At 39.6% G+C, this 18,930-nt stretch overlaps 1 protein-coding gene across 1 annotated transcript; it reads left to right on the forward strand.

Annotated features, from left to right (window-relative positions):
• Window positions 1-7,443: 7,443 nt before the first annotated feature.
• On the forward strand, window positions 7,444-18,827 carry LOC122761380 (transcription factor 12-like). Its single transcript, XM_044016621.1, has 13 exons — window positions 7,444-7,594; window positions 9,811-9,910; window positions 11,010-11,152; window positions 11,243-11,366; window positions 11,468-11,532; window positions 11,910-12,006; window positions 12,113-12,186; window positions 13,023-13,199; window positions 13,973-14,078; window positions 14,179-14,332; window positions 16,303-16,532; window positions 17,245-17,413; window positions 17,836-18,827. Exons 1-12 carry the CDS (start codon window positions 7,454-7,456, stop codon window positions 17,385-17,387), a joined length of 1,554 nt encoding a protein of 517 aa, XP_043872556.1. The 5' UTR covers window positions 7,444-7,453; the 3' UTR covers window positions 17,388-17,413; window positions 17,836-18,827.
• Window positions 18,828-18,930: the final 103 nt, after the last annotated feature.

Genomic DNA, 18,930 nt, shown 5'->3' on the forward strand with positions numbered 1-18,930 from the left:
ATGTCTGATCTCGATTTTTTTTTAATGTGATCAGATTCTTGCAGACAGAAAAATCCAGAAAGACGAACAAACTGATTTTCCTTTGCTTCTTTTGCTCATCAGGCTGAATATTGTTTTTCCTCCCCTTGAAAGTTGGTGGGAAAAAAAACTAACCAGAGAGCATTAATGAAGTGTCTGTTTCGATGTAAATATGATGCTCATATCAGTAAACCTGCTATAAATGACATGTAATTCACAAGTGGTCTTAATTTGATTATAATCCCTGCTTTTTAATATGCAGATAATTAAGTAATGATCCATGCGCTTCTTTCACGCAAATATCAATTTGTAAATTCAGAAAAATGAAGTCACCAGGTCAAGAAAAACAAGACCTGTATACATTCTGTCATCATGTATATGTTTGCTGCCATCTATTGATGAAAACAGGAACTGACAGAAGTAGACTAAGGACAGGCCTGTTTATACAAGATACAAGATTCATAATTCATAATTCATAAATATTGCTAGTCTTCCAGACAACGGATTTAAAAATGGAAAGGAAATGATGTGTAAATGCACTAAAATGATAATGAAACTAGCTTTAATCATTTTCAATAAATCACATAAAAATGAATTACTGTTGTAAATAAACTGCAGTGCAACTAGAGTTTGTACCTGATCTCATGAATCGCATTTATTCCTCACAAGTGAAAAGATCACATGGAATACATTTACTATTACTATTGAGTACTTCTTCTTTTTAAAGAAAGCTCATGAAAAATGATTTACGGTACTTTCATTTTGATTCAAACCTTTGAACCTACATTTTTCACTCTTTAGGTAAAGCATGAAAGCTGACTCTGTAAATTTGCACTGGCATGAGAACGCTCGCTGCTTTGCAAAAGATTAGATTGTGTAAATAGTTCAGCTACCTAGATGCCGTGGTATAAATGTTTATATTTATCATAGTGTAAGCCATGTGAGTTTGGAGGGGTTGTTTACAATGGAGAGCATTTTCCAATGTGTGGATCTCTACCAAAACCTAATGACTTCTTTTTTGAGCCATAACTCTCATCTCCAGAAAATGTCAATAGAGCAGTGAGCTGTTTCCTAGAGGGCAGATAACAGACACATGTCTTACTGTTAATGGACAAGAGAGAGTCACGAGGTGAAGCATAAAGATCGGAAACAGTAGCTATAAATATATGATATATCCTACAATTATTCCCCTCCCCACACAACATACAGTATCTTAGGCTGGTGACCTGTCCAGGGTGTGACCTGTCTCTCCTCCAATGTCAGCTGTGATTGGCTCCAGCTCCCACTGCAACTCTCAAAGGATGAAATATGCAGTATGTTGTAGATGAGCTCTGCTCTGCAGCCTCCTGTGTACAAGATCCAAACCAAACATTCATTCAGAACCATACTTTTTAAATTTTATTTTAAACTAAAAAAAAACCCCAGTGTAGAACCACTTGATGCTTAAATCGTGAACCGATAATCATGTGTGATGAAATAGATCTTTGCATCAACGTATAGTTATTCACATTTCTCCTTCTCTCCACAACGGGTCACACACATCAAACCCTGTCATTTGCTGACTTGTTAACAACACCTGAGGTGTGGAACGATGACACTTCATCTGAATCTCAAGAAAAACGCTGTTTCCTTGTTAGTCATTGTTTTCTCACTTTATTTCTGACCTTGGGTTGCTTGCTATTCTGGACTGATTTATTTCACTGTCAATCTTCTGTCACTTCTGATTTGGGCTGGAAGGTCTCATCTCTGCCGTCTTTGCCCTTGTTCATTCCTCCACATGTTAAAATTTACACTCCTTCCAAAGTATCATATCACACGATACACACACAGCGTGTCCTGAGACACTTGTCAGCCCACATTTTTCCACCATTACTGCACATGTCACACCATGCGTTGTTGTGCTCATTAAACATACGCAACATTGTTTTCATTTTAAAGACAAAACAAAGATTAACATACAAAATATGTGTGCCGCACCCTCCATCTGTGAGTGACCTTACTGAGGCAGTCAGTGCGTTTACGTGCACGTTAACAGTCCAATTTTCTCCAGACTAAGACAATAATTTGGTTTTCTTACATGTAAACATGTTAGTCTGACTAAATCGAGCTAGTCTTAGTTGGACTAACACACCTGGATAATGTGATTCATAGTCCGATTACTCCTGCATGTATACACTTAGTCGGACTGGAGTCTGACTTGACGTTCTGCACATGCACCAAAATTTCCTTTCCAGTTTTTGACCCGGAAGTAGATGAGACTATGTATAAACTGCAGCGGCGTCTTTCTTCAGACAGCACAGCAACCGCAGGAGTCATCCTCCATCTAATGTGTATCGTGATTAACATGTACAGCAGGTATGAAACATACCGAGCCATCTCAAACCTTGACCTTGACGTAAAGGTCAACAGGAAACTGTTTCAATTTCACACTAGCTTATAGAGAGATACAGCACCACCTAAGGAGGTGGAGTCAGACGTACATGACCGATAAATAATTTTCTTCTCCGCATGTATTCTCAGACTTGGCAAGTTGTCCGCTTGCCTGTCTTATGTGGACTACAGACCTAGATCCATCAAACTTCTAAAAGCAGTAGAATTCACTTCTGAACCTTTCTGTGTGCACTTCTACAAAGCACAAACGTTTGCATCTGTTTCACTTTACTAGCGCAATGTTCCTGTGTCTTGACATATAATTATCACTTTTTCTGTGTGCAGCCAAAGAATGTTGCCAGGCAACACAAGATCTAAACACCACGATACAGGGGGGAGGGAAAAAAGAGAATCATGCAGAGCTGTTCATCTTAATCAGCAAAGTGTGAACTCATTTGACAACGGTTTGAATGTGGAGGACACTAGTTTAAATTTAAAGGTTACGCACTACAGTTTAAAATGTTTTAAAAGACACTAATTCAATTCTGAAGACGTTGCTATATTGTAGTTCAAATATAAAATACTAACACATTTATTGCCCTGTTTTGTTTGTTATGGAGTTATAATGTCGTGACCTGCTTCCTGAATATTAACCTGATCACACATCAGACTGACAGTGACCTAACGCCGTCCTCGTCTCCTCCTCATAGGTGCTGCCGAATGTGGGACAGCAAGGTCACTGTGGTGCAGAGGTCAGTGAGTCTGGCTCGCACGTGCCCCGTTAATCTACAGCCGATCCAATCCTCTTACAACCCCCTCTTCTCTCAGCACTCAGAGCAGACTATAACATCAGCTCCTTGTGTTCAGGTCTTATCCTAAAGTTGTAGATCCTCAGTGTCATGTGAGCAGGTATCAAACACCACAGCCATGGACACATGTACAGCACAGTACAGGCCTGTTGATGCATTCACTGACATAAAATGACTCTTTTTTTTTTACGGGATTGTATCAGTGTAGTTCTGTTTTGTTTTTCTATGTCACAGATAATCTCATTATAAAGGTCAAAGTTCAGTATAAACAAATTAGTTTCATCAGTCTTATAAAACTAATATTATATTAGCTAGTGTTGAATATCTGACTATCTGATGGCTGCTCTGATGGACAGTAGATCATGATAGCAGAAATTACTGTGGTTTAATCAGTCAATCTAAAAAAAAACCAAAAAAACAAAAAACGAAATTGACTACAATTATGATGATGATTTAATTTTATCCATCACAAGATATCAACCATTTGTTGGTTATCTCATATAGTTTAATACTGAGGACATTTTGGACAAGGGTTCCTCAAGCTTTTGGCCAAAGTCGGGAATTCTGTAACACCTAATATTATTTGATGAATTAAACTTTCTTTTTATTTTTATTATGCGTGTTATTTAAAGTTCTTGGGTAATCTCTTTTAATCTGACAGAAATGGATTACAAAACAATTAGTTTTGAGTGTTTTTTTCACTCTAAGGTCCTTGTACGTGCTTATCAGGGAAGAGCGAGTTGAGAGATATTCCACCGCAACATGCAACTACACTATTACATGTAGCTAAATCCTTCACACTGTATTTGGCACACAAAAAAGTCTCCCGTGTCCCATCTGTGGGTCCCAACCCAGTCTCAGGGAATGACTTCTTAAATCTAAAGCAAATAATTTGCAATCATGGTCCAGGATTATGAGGAATTTTATAGACAATTATTATAAAAATATCACCAGATTAATTATAAATTAAAGGGTTCTTCTGGGAATGCCAAACCTAATTATGAGGATGGGCTTGTGTAACAGTGACCTACAATATTTGCACTAAGCAGGTCATTTCAACCATCTTAGCCCCCAATCTAACCGTCATTTTCTCTGCTTTTTCCCTTATCAGTTTAGTAGCAGGGAGAAATATGGGAGTCCCTGGCTTTGACGTCACTTACATAACCTATCCCAGGCTTCAGACTTGTGTTGCAGATTTTATGCAGCACTCTCGCCTCCTTTTTTTCTTGGCATCCTGTGGAAGAGCGGATGGGAAATTCTGATGTCATCAACCTTGGCACAGCGGGACAGAGGAGCATGCAGACCCTCAGGGCGCCATGATTGGTGCCCGTGTATTTGTGCCCCGTAGATGGTGAAATAGATGGTGTGGTGCTGCCCGCCTGTGCTGCACCTGCGTCCCAGCATGCTGATTGATCAGTTTGGTCATGTGGAATGTCACCATCTGCTCCCTAGTCCCACTCACCCCTTCTTGTGTGAATGCCAATCACTGGCAGGAAGATAGTTATTTAAGCCATGTCAAATCAGGCGCATGACGATGAGGAATATGCCAACAACACTTCAACACTTCACTGCCAACAACAGTGTGTGTTGAAGGCATAGTACGCACAACAGCACATTATACAATAAAAGGACAACCATGACTTCAGACTTCAGAGGTTTTTGTTTTTGCTCTTATTTGACAACCACATCGACACAACTTTCTTTTTTTTTTCTGCACCTCAAACATTTTTATTCCATAAAAAATTGACTTTGACTGCAGTGACGGTGTATGTGAATATGTTTTTATTTATTTGCATATAAACATCCCCATTTTAGGTTGAGCGTGACTTCTTATTTATTTCTCATCCATCCTCTACAGTTGCTAATTTTTTTTTTTGGCCTCTTAATGGCCAACAACTTATCAGGGGGCCATCAGCAGTGACATGTTTCACTGTAGAGCGTCATAACCAATGACATTTCAACCATGGGAAAATAAAGATATGCAAATGTGAGCTCATTAACATTTGCATTACCTGTTTGAATAATCACACTCCTGACAAGACGGCAATTAACTAAGATTGATGCAAAGTTCAGGGTTAGGGGACTGTATATATTTGCTTTTGGATCATTTACCCAAGATACGTGGGTGTTGTGCACGCTTTGCTTTGCCGATAAGAGAAGTGATCGCTGTCAGGAGAAAAGGTCATTTAGTAGCCAGTGCTGTTGCCTCCATCATTAGATAAAGCATTCTTTGGATCTTAATTTAATGAAAAATAAACATCTATTCAATGAAAAAGGATTCCCGCAGGATAGATTGTTCTAATGAGGACAAGGAGACTGACCTCCTAACCCAGTTAACACCAGTGTGGACAGTCAGGATTAGGCTTTGACTTTAAGGAAGCCGTGTGGACAGCTCACCGTCAGGTAGATTGGGACCAGTTGACATGAGTGTTGTTTGTTTCTCTGCTGTCAGATCACTTGATTAGGTGCCGTTTGCCTTTGTAAACACTAATCACTTACTAATAATCAGGCTTCCTCAATAGGCCGGTTCTATTAATTTAGTGATGGTGTTTTTGACTCACATGCTTCACATTTGTGCTGATGTAATTATAAAAATATTTGAGATCTCAAAATAATGACGTACTGTCTCAAAATAATGAGAAAGTTAAAGAAAGAATGACTCACTAAATCAAAATATAACGTACTAACTCAACATAATGACTTTTTTTATTTTGTAGATAGTGCTGTACGTCATTATGGTGAGATCATTGTATTAGTAAGTATTTTAAGTTAGTAGTTTGCGTTAGTATAATTAAGATAATTAAATAATTAATAATAAAAAACATTACAAAGACCTAGATAAATTACCAGAGAATAAACGTAATTAGTTTGTACGTCTCATGTTCAAAAGGAGCAGAAAAGAAGTATAAATTTATCGAGTCATATCCCTTCCCATCATATTTTCTAAAAGTATATTAATATTGAATAATATTATAGCTAATACTGTATATTTTGTAAGGCATTCTTTATCAGTTAGTAAGTCATTTATAGTAAATCATCATAAGTCATCTGTATCTATGTAATCATTGTTAAATAGCACTGACTGTGCATTCAAAGCCATACACTGATCATGAACATTTCATCTCAAAAGATGAATTTAAAAAAGATGCCGTGGAAAGACTCCAGGGAAATGTTGGTTTGGCCACAGTGCCACAGTCTCCTGTGGCTTCAGTGTAAACACTGGAGGCTTTAGTGAGACAATGTGTTTAAGATAAATACTTTGCAGCTGCCGCAGTGGGAATTATTTGATTGGATTTTTGTGAGGTTTCCCCAGGACAGTGTGTCCCCACTGTTAGTCTGTGCTGTGCTCTCTTTTATGGTACATAAACTGCATTATACTGCAGCTCAACACCTTGTCTTCTTTAAACTTTCATATTCTGATGAACCATTTCAACATGAGCAGTGTAGGCAGCTGCAGACAGGTCCTTCCAGTTATCATTCAGAAACTGTACGTCGTTGATGTGCTCATGCAGTAGGGGATGGTTCACAGTGAAGTTCAGCAGAGCAGCAGACACTAGTGGACTTTTGAACGCTTGCTCAATAAGAATTCACCCAGACAGTCTACTGTATAAATACACTTTAAGCCAGCTGCTACAGGAGCGTGCTACTCCTCACGTGCCCACAAACTAAAGTTCTATTTGTAAATGTAGGTCAGACGGGTATATGTGGTATACTGTTTACTGGAAACCTTTACCTGTCTAACAGGAGCTAAGCTTCATGGCATCATCATCACTGCTCACTGAAGAGGAGGAGGAGGAGGAGGAGGAGGAGGAGGAGGAGGCATCTCCTCTGTGCTTGTTGTGCTTGTGCTTTCACACCAGTGCAGGATGTCATGAAAAGAGGATGACACTTGAACTACACAACATTTTACGGGAGCCTTGTGTGGTCATAGGTGTGGATTTCCCTGATCAGTTCAAATCAGGTAAATGTTGCCAATTTGCACAAACAGTCAAACATTATTTTAATTTATAAACATGACTGAATTTCCTCCAATAATAATTATTATTATTATGATTGTAAATAATAAAGAGTCAGTGGGGAGTATTATATTATTCTGGACCAGGCTTGAACTTGGAGTGCAATAATGGCATCAACCCTTGGCCACCCCTCTCCTCTGCCTGGAATGGTCCTGCCCTCATTTGCATAAGTTGTGTGCGGGTAGCTGCGTGACCAGCAGGGGAAGGTTAGAAGAGGGAGTACATGTGGACTGTATATACATGAGTAGACACTCGGACAGAGGAGTTGTGTGTGGATTGTCTTGCACTGAGTCGGGCAGAGATATGTACTGTGCTCATCCTGTCTCTGGAAAAGGCAACAACAACAACAACTCATTGATGTACTGCTACAACATGAAATCAGTGAGTACATTTCTTACATGAATATTATTTTTGAATTTTTATCCTCCAGAGGTTAGACGATGCGATGTGGATGTGATGATGCTCTGAAATCCTCTGCTCAGATGTTTCACTTCTGTGATTCATCACAAATTGTCTGCTTTATCTGTCTGTGCACAGTGGTTAAAACCATTTGTTTTTGACTTACTAAGAGATGTGATTCAATTATAATAAAAGTAAGACGTATTGCAATTTACCTTAGTGGGATTGTTACTGCACACAACATTTGCTGGGGCATAGGATTGTTGCACAAGTGCATTTATATGTGTATGACTGAGTGAGAGAATGAGCTGTGTGTTGTTGTTGTTTTTAATATGTCCATAGTTTGTACTCACTGTGTTATTGTCACTGCTTTGATTATGTGATCATGCTTTCTCTTATTTAGACCAAAGTGATTCCAACAGTGAAAACTTAATGCAAGAGTTTGTTTTTCACTGTTTTTCCTTTTTTTAATTGATTTATTTTGTTGCCTATTGTCTTGGAGTTGGGAGTTTACACATTTTCTAACATTATCAAGATGATCACAAATCACACCCACAACCATTACACACAAACACACACATCTACATTAATGTTATAATTCTATCGGGGGGGAAACCCTACAAGTATTCACTCACTCGGTGGTTTTATGTTGACAAACTCATGTTCAAACGCTCCGATGAGATTCATGCTTCCTGTCCCTGAGCACCATGTAGTGAAGCCTCGCAGCAGAAACCATCTTGACATGAAGCAGATTGCTGCTATTTCTATTTGATTTAACCCTGCTATGTTGAGGCAGTTCCTCCACCACTGCAGCCATTATCAAAGGCAGCTTTGATCTCTGTGAGACTAACCATATCCAGACATCGTGGATCACAGAGGCAGAAAATTGGTTGCATGTGGCCATGGTGGAGCACGGCATATAGGCCTTGAATAGCAAGTTGAATTTGCGTGTGCAAGTTTATCAGCGGTTTTAGATCAAAATAACTTAAAGAGAGACTCAAAGAGAAATTTTCAAAATATGAACAAAAAAGAAAAATGAAGGTTTTATCTTATTTTAATACCCTCTCAGTTGTTGTCTTCATTTGTTGGAAGGAAAAAAAAAACCCAACTCCCTTATCATTTGTGATACCATGATTGATGGTTCCCAAATCAATGCTATGCGAAAAGAGGATACCATGGTGACGGCCCCTCTCCAGTGGGGGCCAGAGAGGGCGTGCTGGGACGGGGGTGTGACCATTATTAACGGGTCGCCTGCTATGCTGATGGTAAGGAGGACAATTGGCTTTATCCTCCACCATATGCTGCCCATGGCGGCTCAGACGGGCCCAGTGTCGGCAGGGGCTCCTCTGTTTGGCCTAGCCCACAATCACCATGGGACTCATGCCAGCCAGGGTCATGGCTGCGAGTGTGTGTGTGTGTGTGCTTAAGTACGTGTGTCTTTGTGTGAGTGTGTTAGAGAGCCTGTGAGTGTGCTTGCACGAGCAAAGACTCAAGAGAGTCTTTAATAACCTGCTTTACAGAAGTTGTCGTCCGGGTAACTGACACCCCATTGATGCTGAGCAGGGAGGTTTATTTTCATTTCCTGGGGCACATCAAAGCAATCGAGGGAGGTGCAGGTGCAGCCCAGACCTCTTGGTGTGTTTGAGTGAGTGAGCATGTGTTGATGTGAAGTGTTGTGTGCATATGGACTGTGTGGAGCCAGTTCCTTACATGCAAAGGAAAAAGAAAACAAATAAACCGACGGCGTCTTTAGTTTAGTTCTTTGATCTGCTTGATATTTACAGTATTTTTGCTTTCCAGCAGGAGAGAGAGAGCATTATGGTGAGACTCACTCCTCTGTTTGGATTCTTTCTAAGGGAAAAGCATGAGGAGGCCTGTAATTCAATTTTATTTCGGAGGGAATTGTATCCCAGTCTTCTGAAGCCAGCCGAACCTGATCATGATTAGGGCAGGGCTTTCTCATGGTGAATGGTTGCTAAATCCGGATGAAGAGGTGCATGGATCTGCAGCTTATGGATTATCGCAATAGCTATAAGTGTGCATCAGCTCTCTGCTTTGTCTTCATAATACTGTTGCTTCAGCCGGTGCTCACACTACTCATGCATTTGTGTCAGTAAGATCAGTCTGAGTCATATATGTGTAATTCAAAGTGGTATTGATGTCTTTCCTGATGGTAAAATATACATATCTGTTTTTAGGTTTATGGGCAGTCTCCCACAAACGATGACATCAACCAGAACTTATCTTCACATCCATCCAACAAGGCCGCCACTGGTGTGTTCGCGAGCACCTTCTTTGGTGAGAGACACAGTTTCTGTCATTAGGATAGTTTTGCTTGGTGAATTACTCACTCACACCCAGTGTCTCTGTACAAGTGCCGTTTTCTTTTCAGTAAGCTCCAAAACAGTCATCAGGTATAATCATAAAGCCTTGTCCTGTGAAGATAATTGTGACCTGCTTTGACTGTTATAATTCAGTGGGTCTTATGTCCTGGCCCCCCCCGCTTCTTTTTTTTTCTTATTCTTCCCTAAAGTCGTGCAATTCTAAATCAGGACACATGTTACTGCAACACCAACCAAAATGTATATTTATTACTATAAATGTAAGCTAAACTGTGAGATTCTATGTTACGCCAATGGTTCTGTGAAGCTAAATGTACTGTAGGTACTGCCGTGCACCAAATGTGATAATCAGCCTTGTGACAATAATGTCATAATGACAATGTTACATGTCGATTTTTCTCTGTCCTCTCAGTTTTAGCGTGATAAAAATAGCTGAAGCGGATAGGAATTTAATGATTCTACAGGTTTTAGTCTTTGAACAACGTTTTAACCTGATGATGCCACTGGAGGAAAAAAAAGAAAGTTATTATTATTTGAGCAATGATATAAAAACTAGAGTTAAGATTAAACTATACAAGAGTTGCATCCTATATTTAAAGGGTCAGTGTGACAGACTTAGTGACATCTAACGGAGCGGATTGTAACAAATGAATGAGTCCTCTGCTTACTCCTCTCTTTCCCAAGTGTGTAAAAAGGAACTATGGTGGCCTTCACGTAGCAGAAAGGATGTCGTAGGATGTTTGTTTGCATAGTAAGCTTCCGCTTCACAATGTGAGATGGTTCGTCCAGTCGTGTTGCTGTAGAAACACGGTGGTGCAAGTACATATAAAAGACTTATTCTCAGTCTCTGAAAACAAAACTATTTCATTGTAAATGATGCACACGAAATGTTACATGCTGGACAATGGATTTATACTTTACTGTCAGTGAACGAGTGAAACTTAGTGATGGAATTCAATTGTTTCTATAGAGACTTTCTGTGGAGCGCCACGGTAGCCTTGACTGTTTGGGATGCTGTTCCTGTGCAGGCTATAACATATCGTTATTCATTTTAGAGGGAATGAGCAATTCGCCCGACATCTGGAATGCTGTAAATGGGCTGAACCAGCAGGGCTATGAAGGTGCACTGGGAGCAGCCACAATCCACCAAACACAGCCAGGGAGCTACAGCAACCTGCAACCACCACACAGTCACCTGGTGAGATTTACATTCAAGAGCCTGGGTGTTGACAGCATGCTATTTGGGGTCTCCTGTGTATTTAACTGTGGCTTTTGCTTTACCACTCAGGACTATGCTTCACATGCAGTGATGGCTCCTGATATGAACAGGGCTCTCCCACCCATGTCCACTTTTCACCGCAACTGTACGACACCGCGCACGCCATCCGTCAACGCCTCAGAGAATTCAACAGGTGAGGAAATTGAGAAACTAATCTCCACCGTTTTGTTTCAGCTCAGATTTCTGAGACGTCTTTGTTCTTGTGTTTTATGATGGCTGTTTTTATTTTCTCAGGGAGAGAGGGAAATGTCTCAGGAGGGTCACAGACGGGCGCTACCCTGGGCAAAGCTCTGGCCTCTGTAAGTATCCTCCATCTCAATCCCATTAGACCAACACATCTATGTCTTATTATGTTCCAACAGTCAGACCGGCACATAAACCCAAGCCCCGAGAGTCTCAGAGGTATAATGCAAAAAGGAAATAGTCGTTCCTCCCTGCCAGCAACAGACAAGTGCATATTAACGAAGGGCTACTTTTGTGCTGCTGGATTTTTTATTGGCTGGTGACTAGTAAAATGACCAGAATTGATGAGTTTAGCTCAGGTTACGAGCCTGTTCCAAAGGCTGCGGCAGCAGCTGTAAAACCTTACGCAGAAATGACAAGTTGTGCTTTTAAAATGATGCATGCCCTGCTCTCACCCCTCCCCCACCATCTCTCTCCCTCTGTCTATGGCCAGATTTATTCCCCTGATCACACCAGCAGCAGCTTCCCCTCCAGCTCATCCACGCCAGTGAGGACTCCATCTCCACTGCCGAACTCGGCTGAACCTGCAGGTAAACTGGAGTAGATGTAGCCCAAGGTGCCACACAGAGAGAAATGTGATTTATTTTAATATGTTGATATCTTCATTTTCTGTTTTGGTTGTTTTCTTCCTTCCAGGCACCAACATGTGGCCCCGGAGTTCAGTACAAGCATCCGTCTCCCCGCACTACGAGTCTTCTCTCATATCAATGGTAAAAACCTAAATTTCATATCAAAATAATGCTTAAAGTACACGAAGTATATTTAAACTCGACACGAATATATCATAAATATTACGTACTACAGAAATTAGGCCATAATGAAAGAAACTTTTTTCTTTGTTTATTATATAATTTAAAGCTTTTGAAACACAAATCACAAATTTGGAAAAATGTAAAGAAGCACAGGGGCTCCAGTGCCACCCACAACCCTCATGTGGAGGATAAAGTGGTAGAAGATGAATGAGTGAATGTAGGACTGAAGGAAAAATGCCTTCTTTAGAAGACCAATTGTGTTAGTTTCTTCCCAAAAAACATTTACCAATATACTAAAATCCTAATTACTAAAATATGTGTCATTAGTTATTAGTTATATCATATACGTCTCAATATCCAAAATGAATGGGACTAATATTTCGGTCACTCTTTAAACTCAATAAAAAACAGACTATTAGATTTTCTCATCTTTTAATGACGTCATCCACTTTACTGTCTCTGCTATAACGTCCAGGTCAAACCCTTATGAAACATCAGTGTGAGGAAGGAAATATCCAGCACTGCTTCTTAGCCAGTGTGTTGTCTTTTGTTCGTTTTTTAAATTAATTTAATTTTGTATATTTGTATCTAAATGATCACGACTACTCGGTGCCTGACCTCATCAAACTCGGCCTTTTGTTGTTGTTTTGATTGAGAGACCCCTAGTGGCAGAAATGACCGAGGATTGATCTTCGCATCTATTTCTAAACGGACTGTTTCATTCATTCGTCAAAATTGTGTCTTTAAAATAACTGTGAAGAAACGTTAAGCACGTTGTCGTGTGGTGTCTGCAGTCTCAGGTGGAGGACCGGCTGGACCGACTTGACGATGTGATCCATGTCCTAAGGAACCACGCCGTTGGCCCCACAGCCAGTCTGCCTGCTGACATCCACGGCCTGCTGAACCAGACCCACCACGGCCACCAGGGCTCTGCCAACACTCTGCAGCTCACCTGTCACACTCCAGCCATGGTTAACAAACACTACTTTGAAATGTTGTGTGTGTGTGTGTGTGTGTGTGGACAGTATAAGTGCATGCTGGTATTCAGTGTTGGGAATTTTCCGGTGGCTATATCTGCATGTTTTCCTCATTTAAAGGTTTGTTGAAAAAGGAAACAGAGCACAATGGGAGAGCACTGTGATGTGTCACCCGTGTATGGAGAGCGTAGTGTGATTCCATGTGGGGATGATCATACACTCCCATTTTTTTCATGTTTCCCTTTCAGCAAACCAAGGGGATTTTATCGCAGCTGGAGTGGAAGTATACGCCATGGAAAGGGGTTTTTAGTCTAATCCTTTGGGGGAGGGGGGAGGGGGGTATTAAATTCTCTCACTTTTTATTTATTTATTTATTTTATAAACAACGCGTCCAGATTTAGGGGGAAAATAATTCCTGAAAAGAATTAGTGGTATGTTTAGGGACTATATGTAGTCTAAAGGGAAGGATTAAAAGTGTCTTAGATTAAATTAATTCTGCAGAGCAAGAGATCTGCGCAGGGTAATGTTGGAAATGAGAGGGCAGATGTTGGTGTTGCGACTTATTCATCATTGGTTGGATCTAAGAGTTGTATAGTGTGTGTGTGTGTGTGTGACTGAGCCAGACTCACTGTCTTAAAGAAACGATTTAAGGCTCCACGCACGCACGCACGCTCAACATGTTTTCATGTGCTCTATGCTCCAGTGCCAGAGACTAATGAACACATGAATACTGCTCTGATCTGATGCATTCTTCCTGTGTCATAAAGGTCGATGCTGTGAATATGAACAGCAACCACTCAGTCTTCCAGAGCCGCACACAGAATGGCCATCCATACCCAGCCAGAGAGAGGGTCACACTTGAGCCTATGCAAGGCGAGTTATTCTCTGCGGTATCCCCGTATTTATTTATCTGCACTTTTCAACCTTTGATCTGTTAGGACCTTTTGTTCATTTGTGTGATATCCCCTTACAGGAGGTCTAGGAATTCAGGGTAACGTGGAGCTGAAGATGGAGAGCAGGGAGAGGGAAGAGATGATGCACACCAACCACAGTCACAGCTCCGACAGCCAGAGATCCGACGACGAGAGCGAACTTAAAGCGCAAGAAGACAACAGCGCAAGGGAGAGGTAACGCAAAACAGACGCAAACAGAAATAAATATCTGTGGTGTGAAGCCGGCTGCTGAGAAGAAAAAGCATCTCTTATTAATTGTGCTGATTATGCAGAGTCAGGCCTCTCTGCTGACGTTTATAGTGTGGATAAAAGTATATTTTATTCTTTTTTGGAGGAAAAATAAATACAATAGAAAACAAAAATATATATATATATATGGGATGTAATGACACAGCAGGTTTCAAAGTAAAAGTCTCACTCAAAGCAAAGGCAAGTATTAGAGCCGTCTTGCTGTTCAGTTTCACTAATTTTAAAAGCTGTCAGACCCCCTTCTGTGAAGGACAGCTGTGTCCAGGCCAGCCCATTTAGCTCTGCCTCATATTTCTTCTTCATGTCAGTGGAGCTTGCAGTAAATTAAAGGATGAAAAAGGAGGGAAAAGAGCAGCTGTTGGGGCATACAGTTAACGGTAAAGACACCACGGTAAACACAGATTTACATTACACGTTTGTGGTGATGGTGGTGGTTTTTAACGGCACTTGGCATCCGTAATGTGGCATTACTGCCTTCTTCTGGTTTAATCATCCAGATCATTACTTCTTCTCTTTTTTTTCTATCTCTTGTCTTTGCACACCGTGTAGTTGTATTTGGTGTTTTACAGCAGTTGGCATCCATATTGTGGCATTACGGCACTCTTTTCTCATCTTCCTTTACTTGTATTTCACAATATGCATTTACCATAGTCCGAATTAAATGTTTGCCGTTTTCAATCCACTTTTGAGTTACTGCTTATAATTATCTCCATTACTGATGAGAGTAACTTAAAATGTTATGTAAAGTAGCTCAACCAACAGTTGTAAACACAAAGATTGAAAATGCAGATTAGGTTTCCGATGCTTGATTAATCAACTCAAAGTCAACTTTATGTCTGTTATGCATTTAAAAATAACCAGGGTTGTGCTTTCATGTCTCAGTCAACCAATTTAATATGCTTAATTGTACCAACAGGGAATTTCTGTCTAAATAAAACAGAATAACAAGACAAATGTTGCACGTGTACTAAAAAATGAGTATTGTGCCTGGCCTAAAAATCATAAAAAAGTAAAAGAGTAGATTAGATTAGACTTTATTGATCCCATACTGGGGAAATTCACATGTTGCAACAATTAAAGGACTAAGAATAAAAATAGAACACATAATAGAAAAGAAATAGAACACAATATAATGCGTTAGAACATACCATTGTGTTCTAATTTATTATAATGTGTCTTCATTTCTTTTGCAAAAGTATAAAATATAATGTTAGGTGTTGTTAGGTGAGCCAATGGGAAAAGCATCATAGAAGTCATTCAGATTTAACAGCATACTGTTCAGACCTCACAGATTAGACTGTATGTCCTGATCTCCCTGAGGTTACTTTAGGACAAACCTCGTCATGACATCAGCTCTGATGTCTGAGTGCATGCTTTCTTTTTATTTAGATCTATAATCGAGTTGTGGAATATGTGAATGACCTGCAGCTACAATTTCCTTTTTTACTAAACCTTGTTTGTTCGGAGTTTTATTGAAACCTAAAGATATAATAATAAGATATTAAGATATACATACGACACACATAGTGTCTTTTGGCTAAAATGTAATTATTCATTTGAAAGATGTTTTTTTAATAAAGTCTTGCGCAGATTATTTATTCATTTAGAAGTATTTGCTTGATTACATGAGCTCACTGTCAATGTGAGCCTCTTACACAGAACAAATGAGAACATGAGACAATGTCAGTGACATGGTGTCGGCTCAGTGACCAGCAGAGGGCAGCGAGACCCACAGTGTTACTCAACACAGTCCAGTGAAACTTCCACTTCCAAGTCACATTCTCCTGGTTTCAGCTGAAAACATGGACTAGACAGGTGTAAGCTCGAAATGATCGAAATATCATTTAAAAATAATTTACATATTCATGAGTATTGTGTATTTCTCCTCTTTTTAGTGCCCATGAAGATGAGGACCTGAGTCCAGAGCAGAAGGCTGAACGGGAGCGTGAGAGGAGGATGGCCAACAACGCCCGAGAGCGTCTGCGCGTGCGTGACATCAACGAGGCCTTCAAGGAGCTCGGTCACATGTGTCAGCTACACCTGAAGAGTGAGAAGCCGCAGACCAAACTGCTGGTGCTGCACCAGGCCGTGGCAGTGATCCTCAGTCTGGAGCAACAAGTCAGAGGTCAGTGTGTCACCACTGAAGAGGCCGCTGTGTGTCCATAGCAAAGACAGGATCTATCTGGATGTGAAATTCTTTTATCAGATGGAGTAATGAAAATAAGTTGTAAAATGAAAACTGCTCTGCCTGGGCTTCAGTTTACATAATTTCATACACAACACTTCTGTTTTCCTTAATTTTTTATACTTCTGCTATGAATGAGTGCAATTTTGCTTGCTTATAACATAACGCCATCTCCTTAATGTGATTTAGAACAGTAAAATAATCATTTGTATGTGTTAAATGTACTTTTTTTTTTAAATGCTCGGAAATTGGACATTAATGCTTACATGCTTGAGTTTGATCTTAAAGATACAAGTTGCATGTTGCTCTCTCCTCACCCTTCCATTTCAAGCATGTATTAGAACCTATTGTAGCCTTTAGTTATTATTAAAAAATATAAAGATTTAGTTTGTAAATTGAACCATGGCAGCCACAGTGAAGAAGACCCATTCATGATGTAAATATAAATGGCACATTATGTGGTAATGAAATCAAACTCCAGTGATTTTACACTCCACCAAAAACACATCAATTATTATTATTATTATTATTATAATTCAGAGGTTTATGGACCTCAATTATGTGTCTGTGTGAGTGATGGAAATGAATAATGTTCCTGTTAAACCAGAGACATAGTCAAGTTCTAACTCGGTTGTTTTTTTGAATCCCGCAGAGAGGAACCTTAACCCCAAGGCAGCGTGTCTGCGGAGGAGAGAGGAAGAGAAAGCCTCTGCCGTCATGACAGATCCACAATCGATGCATCTGGCTTTTCATCCCAGTCTGACTGACCCGGGAAACCCAATGGGCCATCTTTGAGCATCTGACATTATCTACATCATCAAGTAGTTAACATAATCTTATACAGTGTGGTAGCAGTTGTGATCTATTTTTGTTTTATTTGTATGATTATGGGTTTAAACTGTGTGTTTTAGATGTATTCAGTGGTGAATCCGGAGGTTACAGAGGTTATTTCTATTTGGTTGTAAAGTGTTTTTGGAAGAGAAATCTTGTTGATAAATTTATTCCATTTATTCAGTCTGTTCAGGGGTGTTGCTAGTGATTAGCAGATTCAGAAGTTTATACATTTTACAAATTGTATGTATCTCTGCTGTGGCCCTTTTTTTTAATACTGGTGTGGTACAATCTCTTGATTTCTTATTTAAATTATTTTTACACCAACCGTGCATGCTGTCCCTCTCGACTTGTCCTGTAAAATGTTTGCTTTTCACGTGTCAGCCTTTGATGCCACTGTGTTTTTTTCCAGATGTTGACTGAAGAGCATCCTGGGAGAAATCCAAGTGTTTTCTCTGAATTCAGAAGTGGAGCGAGCTCGACTCCTCTGATTGTTACGTATGATGCAGTTGAACAATCATCTCCTCCCTCCCCAAACGGACTTCTAACTTTGTGCCTAAACTTAACTCTGAACAGACAAATGCATTGTAAGCTGCAGATGTTTTTTTGTACATATTTTGTATATTTATTATTGATTATCCTTTATGTTATTGTCATTATATGTGAATGGATGAAAAACCCAGAAATGACATTCAGTGTCATCTGCAGGTTTAATTTGTGCAGGGCCAGATATGTTTCTGTCTCACTTTTACAGCGTATCACTATTTACAACATAACATTTGTGATTTCCACTGAGCTCAGGAGGATTGATGTTACCACACGTGTGTCAAAATGACAGATTTCATTTGTCCTGTGGTTTGTGTGTGTGAGTATTGCAGGAGTTTGACCATTCTGTGAATGAACAGATCTCCGAGAATGTTCCTAACTGTGTGGGCGTCATCTGTTGTTTCTATATTTGTTATAAATCCATGTTATAGCACTGTTTTAACACAATGACACATCTCTTTTCTTCCGGGTGTAATTTTTGCTCGTCAGACGTAGTCAAATCTCTTTGCATGTTTGGGTTTTTAAATAGAACTTTTTTGTTTTATTTTCTAAGTTATGTAACTTATCTTTTATACAGATATTGTGAATTTATCCATGTCACTCTTTACCATTTTCATTCTGATTTTACACAAATATGTAATATTTTTGTGCAGATTTGTTAGACGTAGCCACATTTCATGCCCTGAGCAATACAGTATTACAGAATAAATGTCTTGTTTGCATATCACATTGCTAATTAATAATCAAGAATAATCTGAAATACAGATATTGTAACATGTACAGTGTGTACAGTTTAAAGTAGCCTGCAGGCATGTGTCAAAATAATAATGTAGCAATAAATGTTTCCTTTTTAAAATAGCTCATGTGAGTTTTACATGCTCCTACACACTCACACATTTCTTTGTTAGCAATACAGATACAGATTGTTGATTCTAGTTTTTATTAGTTAACTTTGTTTTGT

The sequence above is a fragment of the Solea senegalensis genome, unplaced genomic scaffold, assembly GCF_019176455.1.
Source record: "Solea senegalensis isolate Sse05_10M unplaced genomic scaffold, IFAPA_SoseM_1 scf7180000014697, whole genome shotgun sequence".
NCBI classification, from domain to species: domain Eukaryota; kingdom Metazoa; phylum Chordata; class Actinopteri; order Pleuronectiformes; family Soleidae; genus Solea; species Solea senegalensis.